Genomic DNA, 15,067 nt, shown 5'->3' on the forward strand with positions numbered 1-15,067 from the left:
AAAAAGTAAACCATTCACTGATCTTTGGACTCAAGGAAAAATACAGCAGTAAATATATATATTTTTAATTTGTTTAGTTGGGGTTTTGGGTTTTTTTGATTTTGTTTTTTGTTCGTTGGTTTGTTGTTTTCTTTTGCCTCCTAAATTCCTTACTAAGTTCTGGAGAAGCCATACTTGGAAATACCAACAACTATAAAGAGCAAAATCTTCAAGAAAAGACTCATCTATACAGGTAAAAAAGATCAGTAAAAGTGGCAGCCAAAGAAGTCAGAAAACTTTAAGACAGTAAGTTCTCTACTCCAGCAAATACCAGGTAGTCTACTCTCACCCTCATCAGCGGTCTACATATACAATGAAACAGCATACAATTATATATACATAGTGTGCCAATGCCAATTTCCCATCTCAATATTGTATTACAATTACAGAAGATGTAAACACTTGAAGAAGAGAAGATGAGGTGAAAGGTACACTGTATCTCCTGTGCATATTTGCTACTTCCTGTGAATTTGCAATTATTTCAAAACAAGGAGTTTGAAAAAAATCAGTAGAACTCATGAGAATACCAGAATAAGGGTAAACTTCTGTTTTCATTTAAAAACCCTCAGAAACCATCTCAATAAATTAATGATTTTAAAACAGTAAATAATAACCCTATCAAATTTCAGAAAACAAAATTATCATCTTTCAGGAAGATGAAACTGTAAGAATATGACAGAGTATTTATAAATAAGAACTTCTATGTATAGGTTAAAATTAGAAAAATCAAAAAGACCTACATAGAAAATTATATTTTACTCAAATTATTTTATGAAACTATAATCAACTATAAGTAGAATTTTTTTTATATTGGGAGAACTATCTTGGATTAACAAGAAGATGATATTCACTGAAATGAAGAATTCTTGTAGATACCAAATGAAAGTATACTACTCATATTTTCCTTTCTGAGAATATCTCAGTTTATATTTCATGCCCTCATTCTATTAAAGTGCCATCAACTATAAAATTTAATAACACCACAATCTAATTTTTTTTAATTCAAATGGGAAAGTTCTATAACTTAATTGATTACTTGGGTTTAATATTTATTCTTTTCCTTCTTTGAAAACTGCAATGAAATTAAGATAGTTTAACATCCGAAAATACCAAATGGTCATACCATAGTAATCCCTCCGTATTTGTGGGAGATTGGTTCCATGACACCCGAGGATACCAAAATCCACTCAAGATACCTTACATAACAGTTTAGTAGCCTCAGCTGTGTGAATCCCCAGGTTCTGTATTGCAGATTCTTATCTTACCTGCAGTAAGGAACCTGCAGATTTGTTGGGCCAGCTAAAGATTGAATATACCAGGCTTCCCTGGTGGTGCAGTGGTTAAGAATCTGCCTACCAATGCAGGGGACACGGGTTTGAGCCCTGGCCCGGGAAGATCCCACATGCCGCAGAGCAACTAAGCCCATGCACCACAACTACTGAGCCTGTGCTCTAGAGCCTGTGAGCCGCAACTACTGAAGCCCGTACACCTAGAGCCCGTGCTCCACAGCAAGAGAAGCCACTGCAATGGGAAGCCCATGCACCGCAACTAGAGAAAGCCCGCATGCAGCAACGAAGACACAACACAGCCAAAAATAAAATAAATAAATTTATTAAAAAAAAAAAGATTGAATGTACCTAAAATAACTTTCCCTACATCAAAAGATTAAGGGGGAAAAAGAAAACACTTAATGAATAAAAACTCTATACTTAACAAAGACTCAGACGGAGGTAAGAATTTTTATCTATAACAATAGATATAAGAAGGCTGCCATTCCATGTTATAAAATAGAAATTAGCAGGTTACCAGAATATCCTACCTTGATACCAACTCTGATTCAGAAAATATGGAAATTTCACGGGTGTTTTCTGGGGAGTAAGGGAAGATGGACAGGGTATAGAAACCTGACGTCAATTTTTTTAAAGCTCCCCAAAATGTCTAACCCATAAGCAGGGTTTGGGAACTTGACACTTAAATGATCTCAAACTATCTTACTACATCTATTTATAATATGAATAAAGGAAGATGCCAGCATCTTTCCTTGTTTGGTATAAATTTGCATAGTATCTACCCTCAACCCATTAATTTATACTTGGACTAAAAACAAAAGAATAGACCTCACAAATGTTTGCTACATAACAAGTGCTTTTTCACCCTTGAAAAGCTGCTATTAAATGCATGTTATAAATCAACTGAAATACAATCTTAAATGTTCAACTACTCATACTATTGATAAACTCTATGTACTTTTTTCAGCCTCCTAGCAACTTCCTGATTTCTGATCACAGATTATAAATTTATATGATACTACAGTTTTTAATCTAACAGCCAAACAAAATATGCTATGCACAAAATATTACAAAGTTAAACTGAAACAGTTTTTAAAGCCAATATTGAAGTTATGACAGTACCATTAAAGGGTGACTATCCTTTATGTTACAAATAAGATGTTTTAAAGACGCTTCAGTATTACAGAAAAACAGAAGCAATTATTCTAAGACAATATCTTATTTCAAACAGGCAAAAATATTTTGGAAAAATACACATACTAACATCAGAATGGTAGAACACTTCCTAAGTAAAGTCATTTCAAACCACACAGATGACTCAATTTAGAGGCAAACTGCATTAACTGACAATTCCTAGTGTACAGCCAGAGAGTGTTTTGGAAATTTATTAAATCACAGTGAGTTGAAAATGGTTACCAAAACTATACTCATTCTCAATACAAACCTCAAATTCCTTCATGTCTCTTGTTTGGTTTTATCACTAACTAAAATTTCAAACACATTTAATGAGTTTAAAATATTAAATATATGCAGGAGTTTATACTCAAAACTGAACTAAAATTTATCGATAATTATTTCATTTAAAGTATGAAAGTGTAAAGTATGAAACTGTCTTATATAATTTTTATTTCACTTAAAGTATGGATAAGGATTTTGTTCTTGTTTTCAGTATAGTAAATTAGAACACTTACCTGGGTTTCATACAAGTGGGCAATATGAAACTGAACTACAAAGGATCATGGAAAAGAATTAATTACAATACAGCTGAGTTTAAAGTAATGAATGAAAACAGGGATTATACAACATTTAAAACATAAAGAAATGCTAAAGCAATGGATCACAAATTTGATTTAGAAGTTCAACTTTTGTTTTTAATAGAACAATGTACAAATAAAGATCATGGGCATGCTAAGGAAACATAATTAAAAGCCATTATTAAATAAAAATTTAATCCACTTATTTTTAATTCTAAGAAAACACATTAAAATACATTAAAAACATTAAACATCAACAGTAAATAAGTATACTAAATTTAAATCAGCAATATTAAATAAACATAGCCTTTCAAATGTATATATCCTAAAACACGATACTCAAAATGTTCACCTTAAAAATATAGTAAAGCTATTAAATAAAGACATGTTTTTAAACATATGCGTTTTTCTTCAGAATAAATCTATTTAAGCATTTTTTTTAAAGTCATAGATCGAAACAGTATTAGTAAAAGCACACACAAGAAATGACTTTGTTCTGGATATTCAGAATTTAGTGACTTTTACTTAAAGAAGAAAAAAGTCGTACCACCTAAAAAGCAAAATTATAAACTAAGTATATATGATAAATCAGATAAAGGTATATAACACATTTGCTCCTTCTTTTTTCCCCCCCAAGCTCTTCCTGTTACTCAGTTTGCAATTACCAGAACATGAAAGATTCAATGAAAACCGTAAGGATCAATAAAACAAAATTACAATAATTACAACTAAATTCTAGCTATTTAAATTCTATGGGGTTTATGTGTCAATAACAAATCTCTTTTCATGTTTTGTTTTAGGCTGTAACTAGAAGAAGCTTTCAAAATTTTACAGAGAACATAAAATGTGGAATACTTTCCAGAAATGTCTTAAAGGAATCATGAAATTCTCATAAGTAACAAGATGTTTATTTTCATGTCCTTTCCTCGTCCTCCCACCCCATCCTTATCTTTCATTCTCTTTCAGCAAATGGCCCTGAAGATTATATTCTCTTTAGGAAGCATTAAAAAACTACCAATTCTTAAGCTCAGCTCTTAAAAACTGTGATTTAGTGATCCTGTGGTATAAAGGCCTGAAAAGCTGTCTCCTTTAATAAACTCCCTAGCTTTCTAATAACTTCTCCACATCCTGATTAGCAAACACTGCACTAGATATCCATAACTTCCTGCACATAACAGAGAAAAATTATCCTAAAATTTTGTAATTAACTCTAAAATCAAATAAATTTTGGGTACAAAGGCACTGCTCTCCCAAAGTATTTACACATTACAAGTTAACAAACCTCCTATGATTAAAAACATCATCTTCAGAGAAAAGGAAAATTCTATCACAAGATAATAACTAAATAAACAAAATACAATTCACACATTTTTTCTAGTCTCATATATAAAAACAACCTCTTTATTTAATAGGTTAAGTGATTTTCTTCCTCTTTACTGCCCTTTCCCAACATAACCTCAAATCCAGTTAATAGAAATTTCATCTCCATTATTTGACAGAAATAAGGAGAAAGTTAGGGAACCTAAATCCTATTTTTCTCATCTACATATCCATCTAATAAGTAACAAGAAAGAAAAGACTATCTAACTGGCACCCTAACACCATGTGAACTTCCTACCAATTCAGTCTCGGGTCCCATGTCTCTGGCCTCACAATCCCATAAGGTGACAGTGTCATCTTTCAAAAAGTGAAAATCTCCTATTCCATTCTTAAATATAATTTGAAAGAGGGCCATAAATATACAACTAGGAAAATACTCAACATGGAGATTTTCAAACATATGGACTAAAATACTAGCAACATTGCCAAAAAGGTCTTGAAATTTAAACTTTATTAGAAATGTTATTTTCAGAATATTAAGAATACATGCTATCATGAAGGACAATCATATAATGAAAGTTTTATATCATCTAATTGTTTTCAAAAATATTAATTGGATACATATCTCTTTCTAGCTTGAAAAACAGTATGTATAAACAATGAAGACTGTACATGTGTAAGTTACTCATAAACAAAAATACATTTTCCATTCTTTTTTTTAACTTTACTTTGAATACTCTGATCTTCCCAATTTCATAAGCACAGGTTAAGAGGTTCAAAGACCAGTCATGGCCTGTGGAATATGTAAAGTCTCAAAGACATTAAAAGAAACAAGAGAAATAAGTTATGGGTTAAAAACAGACACTACAAGATAGTAATGCCTGCCACCAATAATACCTAGCAAAAGGTAAGCAATCACTATATGTTAGTGCTCTGTGAGAAACCAGGGATTTCTACAGTTATCAAGTGATTATGCTGATCAACTGTCTTAAAGCCTCTGAATCAGGCTTGTGTTCTCCCATTCTTTTTCTCAAAAACCAACATAAACAAAGATATAGAGTATCTGAAAAGGTATTCATGGTCGTAATTTGAAACGTTTCATGGATATTCTGTTCCTCAAAAAGACAAAAAACTATTGTATGTGGAAATACTTACTTTCAACACTGGACAAAGTACAGGGATTAGAGTCAATCAAAGCTAACTGAAAATGCTGTAAGAAAAAAGTGAAGACATTACTGTGCTAAATTTAGAGATGCATAAAGTCAACTTTTATATTTTAGTCTTTATCAGTCTAACATGTATAATGAAACCATGTTATATAACTAAAACATAATAGCCAACCAAACAAAATTACTATAATTCAAAATCTATTGTGGAAACAAAGTGTTATCAAAGTATTTCCATAGGATAGTTAAGAAGGGAGGATGTGGGGGGAAAGCTACTACTATTACTAAAACTTAGTACTTTACCTACTTACCCTGTGTCTATTTTTATTAGGTTAAAAAAAGGAGAATATTTCAGTATTAAAGTAAAGAAAAAGATTAAGTTATAGAAATGTTTAAACTAGACGCGTTTCAATTCACCATACAAAAATCTATAAAGGGGAGGGAGGGAGACGCAAGAGGGAAGATATATGGGAACATATGTATATGTATAACTGATTCACTTTGTTATAAAGCAGAAACACACCATTGTAAAGCAATTATACTCCAATAAAGATGTTAACAAAAAAATCTGTAAAACCCAATGGTATCTTTTAAAACATCAGTGATTATCTTAAAATGAGATCTGGACTTTAGAAATGAAACAATACTATTATATATCTCCTAAAGAATAAGTCATATAGGCTTATATTCCTTCTTCTATAGTGCCCTTTCTAGCACTATATTTCAAGATATTTAAAAACCATAACCCATGTTGAAATTCATCTCTGAAATATAGTTGGTTCTTTTAAAAGGTATGTAAATTGTGTGTGAAGCATGTAGAATCATTCATGAAATATTAAAACATCCTACGTATATCAAATAAGTGTATGCAGAATGTAAATATATATAACTGTCTATACATAGATGTTATATATTTATATATAAAAACTAATAGATCATTACTAGGAAATTAGTTACTAACCAGTATTAGTTAATATGACAGTAAATAGAAAACATAATGTATAATTAATATATATATTAGACATTATATTTAATAACTCATGTGTCTGTCTACAGAGACTTATTACTAAAAACACAGATAACATTAAAACATGAAAACACTAGCTGTCACTGAAAAACACTGAATAACAAAGGACCTCTATTAATTATCAATATAAATGTCAGAGTTATAAACTACTTAAGCAGAGAAAACAGATAATAAATTTTTTTAACTTAAATGAAAGAGGAATAAGCAAGTCCCCATCAACTATTCTACAAACTATTCCCACAAATGTACATTCAATTTTCAGTCTCCATTAATTATTCAAAAATTAAAATAATCAACTATAATACCATTAAGTAACCAAAGGACAAGTCATTAAACAATCAACTACATAAATGTCATTCCTATCTACAATTCATACATCTAAACTTGTGACAGACATACTGACACTTAAAATGCCAAGTTGGACATGTAGTCTAAACAATGTGGAATGATTGAGTACATAACTATGCTTCCTCAACTAGCTGTAACTAACAACAAAATTAATCCTTGCTATCACTGTAACAAAAGAATGGCTATAAAAAGAATAACTGGAAAGAACACTGTAGGTGGTACACACAGTCTATTATGCTCACACACCATACACAGGACAACCTTTTCAACAAATGGTAGCTGTGAAATAGCCACGTGGAAAATAATGAAGGTAGACTGTTATCTTCCATATAAACATGAAGAATTAAACTATAAAACTCTTAGAAGAAAATACAGGAAAAGATTTTCATGACAAAGGTTTTGGCAATGATTTCTTGGACACCAAAGGCACAGGCAACAAAAGAAAAAAGACTAGGATTCTTAAAAATTAAAAACTTTTATGCATCAAAAGACACTTACTGGGAGAAAATATTTGAAATTATGGCTCTCATAAGGAATTAATATCCAGAGTATATAAAGACACCTATAACTCAACAAGAAGAAATCAAAGAATGGAATTCAAATGTGGGCAAAGGACTTTGGTGTACATTTCTCCAAAGAAGACAAATGCACAGGAAAAGATGCAAGTGAGAAAAACAAAGGTAATATCAATTCACTTCCATTAGGATGGTCATTACTTTTTTAAGAAATGGAAAAGAGGTTTCGGCAAGGAGGCAGATATTCTGGAATCCTAGTGCATTGCTGATAAGAATGTAAAATGTGCAGGCAGTGTGAAAAGTATAGCAATCCTCACAAAGTTAAATACATGATACAATTCAGCAATTAGATTTCTAGGTATATTTCCAAAAGAACTGAAAAAACAGAGTCAAAAAAAGAGTTAAAAAACACTCATACGTGAGTGTTCATAGCAGTATTCTTCACAACTGCCAAAATATAGAAAAATCTGAAAGTCCATCAACAGATGAATAAATGAAAAAATTTTGTTATATACATACAATTGAATATTATTTGCCATAGAAAGGAAGCCCTATATATGCTAGAACATGGATGAATCCTGGAAACATTAAGCTAAGTGCAGTAAGCCAGACACAATAACATATGATTCCATTTGTATCAGGTACCTAAAACTGTCAAGTTCATAGAAACAGAAATTAGAACAGAAGGGTATCAGAAGCTAGAGGGGAAAAAGGAATGGAAATTATTGTTTAATGTGAACAGAAGTATTTACATGAGTTACTGAAAATTCTGGGGAATGGATAGTGATGATGGTTATACAACACTGTGAATATTATCAATGCCACTAAATTGTATATTTTAACTGATACAGTTGAATGTTGAAAACAGTATCATGTAGTGTGTATTTCTGCACAATAAAATAATTAAAAAACAACACTAGAAAAAATTTATGCTAGTCTATATGAAGTACATTTTAAAAACTTATTTAAAACATATTCTGAAATGGATTAACTTATTAAAATGCATATGACCCTTAAATAGCAAATGCATTATTCTTTCTATAGACATAGAGTCAAAAATAAACACAATGATACAGAGGATACAATGCTACAAAAAACAACAGTTTTCGACTTTATCAATGTCCAATCCTGGTTGTAATAAGATATAGTTATGAAAAATATTACCACTGAATGAAATTGATGGGTATATGTGAATTCCTTGTACTTTTTTTGTTTGTTTGTTTTATTGGAGTATAGCTGATTTACAATGTTGTGTTAGTTTCAGGTATACAGCAAAATTAATCAGTTATACATATACATATATCCATTCTGTTTTAAATTATTTTCCCATATACGCCATTACAAAGTACTGCGTAGAGTTCCCTGTGCTATACAGTTGGTCCTTATTAGTTACCTATTTTATTCATAGTATTATGTATATGTCAATCCCAATCTCCCAATCCATCCCTTTCTCCCTTCCCCCTTGGTAACCATAGGTTTGTTTTCTAGATCTGTGACTCTATAGCTTTTTATTTTAATTGCATGAAAATTTACTATGATCTGAAAATTTTAAGTTAATAATACAACCAAAACTGGGGGAAAAAACCTTTTTTACTCAGGAATATCTAACATTTGAACACTGAAAACTGCTTTAATTTTCATCTATTCTGCAAAGCCAAATACATATCCTTATTGTGCTATGAAAGCCAAGACAAAACTATTTTAAAATATGTATATTATTTAGGGCTTCCCTGGTGGCGCAGTGGTTGAGAGTCCGCCTGCTGATGCAGGGGACATGGGTTCATGCCCCAGTCCGGGAAGATCCCACATGCCGTGGAGCGGCTGGGCCCGTGAGCCATGGCCGCTGAGCCTGCGTGTCTGGAGCGTGTGCTCCACAATGGGAGAGGCCACAGCAGTGAGAGGCCCGCGTACCGAAAAAAAATATATGTATATGTATATTATTTTAAAATATATATATTTAATAACAGCTTTCCGCTAACAGAAAGAGCAGCATAACAGTCCCACTTTGTATTGTAGTACATTTTTAAGTCTAACTGACCTTGAAAACACATTAAAATGTTATGTGAGAAAACAGACCTTTCCTAAATGAGTCATCAAAGGAAATAAACTGACCTTAAAAGAAATACATTTCCAAGATGACAGTATTTCAGTATTACTATTATACTAAAACTCTCAAAAAAGCAGAGAGATTTGTTTTTTTTTGTTTTTTTTTTCAGAGAGATTTGTATAATTCGAATTGCCCAGCCTACATTATCTCAGTATTCAAGATCCTAAAACAAAAAAAAGTCCACAAACTTTTGAAAGCAGCAGGAAAATTAACGCTTTTACTGTTTCAAACCCCACACGACACAAAATGTTAAGTATTTTCAAACAGCAATAATTCTGCAAATCTTGACACCAAATCCTGACAGCAAAAGCAAAGGTAACAAAAGTGAAAAAGAAGCAAGTGGGACTACATCCAATTAAAAAGCCTCTCCACAGCAAAGAAAACCATCAACAAAATTAAAAGGCAGTGTACTGAATGGGATACAGTTGCAAATCATGTATCCGATACACAGTTAATATCCAAAATATATAAAGAACTTATACAACTCAACAGCAAAAAAACTCCTATTCAGTTTGATTAAAAACTGGATGGAAGACGTGCACAGACACTTTTCTAAAAACATACATGGCCAACAGGCACATGAAAAGACACTGTACATCATGAATCATTAGGGAGATGCAAATCCAAATCACAATTATGTATCACCTGTCAGAATGTGTTCTATGAAAAAGGCAACAAATACCAAATGTTAGTGAGGATGTGTACAAAAGGGAACGCTTGGGCACTGTTGGTGGGAATGTAAACTGGCGTAGCCACTATGAAAAACAGTATGGAGTTTCGTCAAAGAATTGAGAACAGAAATACCATATGACCCAGTATTTCCACTCCTAGATATATATCCAAAAAAAAGTCATTAATTCAAAAAGATACATGTACCCCAATGTTCACAGTAGCATTATTTACAATAACCAAAATATGGAAGTGACCTAGTATCCATCAACAAATGAATGGGTAAAGAAGATGTGGTGTGCATGCATGTGTGTATGTGAGTGTATGTGTGTGTGTATGTGAGTGTATGTATATAAGTGTAATTACTCAGCCATAAAAAAAGAATGAAACTTTGCCATCTGCAGCAACATGCATACACTTAGAAGGTATTAGGCCAAGTGAAATACATCAGACATAGAAAGCCAAATACCAAAGGATCTCACTTTTATGTGGAATTTTAAAAAGAAACAATTAAAAAATAATTTTAAAAAAATCAAGCTAATAGATACAAAGAGCAGATTACTAAGTGCCAGAGATAGGGGTTATATGGTGGAAGACAACCTATGGATGGAATCTGCAAACAATATGACCAACAAGGGGTTAATATCCAGACTATATAAACAGCTCATATAACTGAACATCCCCCTAAAAAAAAAAAAAAAAAATTAAAAATGGGCAGAAGACCTGAACAGACATTTTCCTAAAGAGGACATAAAGATGGCTACCATGCACATGAAAATATGCTCATCATCATTAATTATTAGAGAAATGCAAACTGAAACAAGGTATCACCTCACATCTGTCAAAATGATTATCATCAAAAAACTACAAGTAGGGCTTCCCTGGTGGTGCAGTGGTTGAGAGTCCACCTGCCGATGCAGAGGACACGGGTTCGTGCCCCGGTCCGGGAATATCCCACATGCCGCAGAGCGACTGGGCCTGTGAGCCATGGCCGCTGAGCCTGCGCTCTCCAGCGGGAGAGGCCACAGCAGTGAGAGGTCCGCGTACCACAAAAAAAAAAACAAAAAAAAAAAACAAAAAAAAAACTACAAATAACAAGTGTTGGTGAGGATGTGAGAAAAGGGAACTCTCCTACACTGCTGGTGGGAATGTAAACTGGTGAAACCACTGTACGGAGGTTCCTTCAAAAAACTAAAAACAGAGCTACCATATGACCCAGGCAGTCAATCTTACTCATGGACATATATCCTGAGAATACTCTAATTCAAAAAGATATATGCACACCAATGTTCAGAGCAGCTCTATTTACAATAGCCAGGACATGGAAGCAACCTAAATGTCCATCGACAGATGAATGGATAAAAAAGATGTGGTATATATATACAATGGAATATTACTCAGCCATAAAAAGAATGAAATAATGCCAATTGCAGCAACATGGATGGACCTGGGGATTATATCATACTAAAGGAAGTTAAGTCAGAAAGACAAATTCCATATGATATCACCTCATATAGAATCTAAAAAATTATATAAACAAATGTATATATCAAAACAGAAAGAGACTCACAGATATAGGAAACAAACTAGTGGTTACCATTGGGAAGAGAGACTGGGGGCATCGGCGTATTAGGGGTGTGGGATTAAGAGATAAGCAACAAGGATATATTGCACAGCACAGGGAATTATAGCCATTATCTTTTAATGACTTTTAATGGAGTATAATCTGTAAAAATACTGTATCACTATGGTGTACACCTGAAACTAATAAAATATTGTATATTAACTATATTTCATTAAAAAAGAAATATTAATGTCAAAAACATCCTAACATTCTTTATGTTTTCATACAACAAAATCAGAGAGTTATCAGAGTTTAAAATAAGGGGGAAAATGGCACAAAGAAAGAAAAAGAAAATTGCACGCCCCCAAATTTTTTGCTAAAATCAACATCATTTGAAGGTCTGTTACACTTTACCTAAGCCTAAACAAATAAAAGTGGATACAACACTGTTTCCATTATGCGTGAGTAAGCCAAAACACTTTCAACAAACCACTGAATGTTATCTAACTCTGCTCTGCCTAATTAAAGGATATTTTATTACATATTGACAATTTTCTTTTGCCCTCCAACATATTTTCAGAAAACATCTAAAATGTTGGTATATAACAAATACATTACAAAAAAATTATACCATATTTAACTTATTTTCTGCCATATGACATGTTAACATTTTTGATAGGCTAATTTATACCCTGTGAATGTATAAATGAAAGAGGTTAAAATCTACAAAGTGTCAGGGGCTTCCCTGGTGGCGCAGTGGTTGAGAGTCCGCCTGCCGATGCAGGGGACACGGGTTCGTGCCCTGGTCTGGGAAGATCGCACATGCCGCAGAGCGGCTGGGCCCGTGAGCCATGGCCGCTGAGCCTGCGCGTCCGGAGCCTGTGCTCCACAATGGGAGAGGCCACAACAGTGAGAGGCCCGTGTACCGCAAAAAAAAAAAAAAAAAAAAATCTACAAGGTGTCAAAACTGTACTTTCTTTACATTTTAAATCCACTGACACCTCACAGTATACAGTTTGATAAACTCTGTTCTAATCTTAACAAATAACTGATAAACCTAATCCCATTCTCTGCACCAAGTTCATTTAACTCTGGACTTATTCCTCAGCTACAACTGATCTCTGACCAGCGTGTGATCTAAATTCTTTACAGTCTACTTGCAATGGTTTTTAATGTTCTTGGTTGAGTTTCTATGTGCCCTCAGTATCACTCCTATATAAACCCATAAAATGCAGAGATAGTTTAAGGCACTTAATATTCTTCTTTTTTTTTGCGGTACGCGGGCCTCCCACCGCCGTGGAGCACAGGCCCCGGACACGCAGGCCCAGCAGCCATGGCTCACGGGCCCAGCAGCTCTGGCGGGCCCAGCCGCTCAGCGGCACGTGGGATCCTCCCAGACCAGGGCACGAACCCGCGTCCCCTGCATCAGCAAGCGGACCCCCAACCACTGCGCCACCAGGGAAGCCCAAGGCACTTAATATTTTAAAACCCAAGAGAATTAAGGAAGTGAACGAATACAGAGTGCAGCAAGGAATTAACTCAGCCGGTCTGGGTTGTTGAAACCCTGCCTATTCAAAAGAAAACAGCTCTAGCCTTGACCAACTCCTGAGAGAGAATCTCTAAACCTTTAGAATATCCTGCCTTGCAAGTGTACCTCTGTATACCTAGGACCTTGGGTCATCAAGATAATTCATTCTAACAACATTACAGTTTGATGTCTAAAGTGGCTGGTGATTAAGCAACTAAAACTAAGGTCAGTCAGGTGGCTCTCTCCCTTTCTATATTACCAAACGTCAATATTATACATATATACATATTTCATGGAAGAGAACAAAACCCTGGAAAGGCTTGGGAACACTCCCTGCATGTAACTAAACATCATTTCAGGGAGAATTAAGTGCTATCAATATGACTGCAATGAGACAGGACAAGTGAACTTTTGCACTTTTGACTCTGTTTTTGGTGTCTTTCTCCTTTGAAAAATTTTATCTATATTCTTTAACTGTAAATAAAACATAACCATAAATAAAACTTTTCTGAGTTCAATGACCTCTGCCAAATCACTAACCTTGAGGTTGGCAGTTTGGGGGACCTGCAATCACATCAGTTTTTAAGTAGACTTTATTTAGCATTTTCCTTGTTAAAGAGTTCAGAGTATGTGACACACACATATGTACACCACCTCTGTAATCAATATACTCTACAATTCACATCTATAAGGAAAAGAGCAAACATTCTAAACAGTCATAAATTCTCAAAACCTTTTTTCTCCAGAAACTTGAATTCTTTCAAAGAACAATGCTTCTGATATATAGGGAAGTCCCATTCTCATTAAAAACCCTTGGAAAACATAAAATGATAGCACAAACCCAGAAACTCGAAAAAATGTTAAGTACTGACAAATCAAATTTCCATTAGAAGCAAAGTATTTAACAATAATGTACCATTCTTTTCCAATGATGTTTATGTTCACCAACTAGCAGACCACAAACCTTAAAAGATAACAAATCTATTAAATAATTTTGCCATGACACATACCATGCTATTAAAAACTGGCAGATTTCTAATCAGACCCACAGGAAAGAACAGTCAATAATCAGATCACAGATATAGCATCACTAACCACCTCTTCATCTCTACAGTGCCAGTCACATATTGGAGAGTGTTTTACATACTCAAAAATGAAATAAAAACCTCCAGTGTCTCCTTATCACAAACATCAATATTTATATTTTGTTAAAAGACAAACCAAAAACAAAAATCTAAAGCACTTAAAAGTTCTTCTGCGTATCTTAGCACCATGTCTGTCTTGTACCCCGAAATCCAATCCTTTTTTCCTTTTTAAGTTCATATCCTAAATTCATCCAATAGCAGTAATATAACTTCCAGTATTTCTCTATACTCTTAACATTTAACCCCACACTCTACACTCACACACACACACGAAATAGTGTATATCAAGGAAAAGCCCCAACCACCTACCTTTAAACTAGATTCATAGTCTGTGTTCACTTTGAACATAAGCCCAAGTCGTAAATGAATTTCCTTGGCTCGACAAAAGCTGGGATCAACATAAAGCACCTCTTGAAATGCTTTAATTGCCCTTGAAGAATACAGACATAAGAAACGGTAAGATTAACTGTATGTGCTTTGGAAGTACAAAAAATACAATGGGTATACGACTTTAAAACAAATTATAACTTTATAAAAACACTATGAATGTAAAAAGGTAACTTTAACTTCCTCAAATTATTTGGCAATATTTAAAT

General features: G+C 33.6%; 1 protein-coding gene across 8 annotated transcripts in view; it reads right to left on the bottom strand.

Annotated features, from left to right (window-relative positions):
* LOC115849624 (lysine-specific demethylase 6A-like) overlaps positions 1-15,067 on the bottom strand; it is a 163,803-nt gene that overhangs the window by 82,007 nt on the left and 66,729 nt on the right. For 7 of the 8 annotated variants that reach the window (XM_060293133.2, XM_060293132.2, XM_060293131.2 and 4 more), the window contains 3 exons: positions 14,781-14,901; positions 5,558-5,612; positions 3,020-3,054 (listed from right to left, as the gene is read on the bottom strand). In XM_060293133.2, the coding sequence (XP_060149116.1) occupies positions 3,020-3,054; positions 5,558-5,612; positions 14,781-14,901 (211 nt within the window). The remainder of the gene's footprint in view (positions 1-3,019; positions 3,055-5,557; positions 5,613-14,780; positions 14,902-15,067) is intronic. The other variant, XM_060293130.2, reaches the window with a different exon arrangement.

Source organism: Globicephala melas, chromosome Y (genome assembly GCF_963455315.2).
Source record: "Globicephala melas chromosome Y, mGloMel1.2, whole genome shotgun sequence".
NCBI classification, from domain to species: domain Eukaryota; kingdom Metazoa; phylum Chordata; class Mammalia; order Artiodactyla; family Delphinidae; genus Globicephala; species Globicephala melas.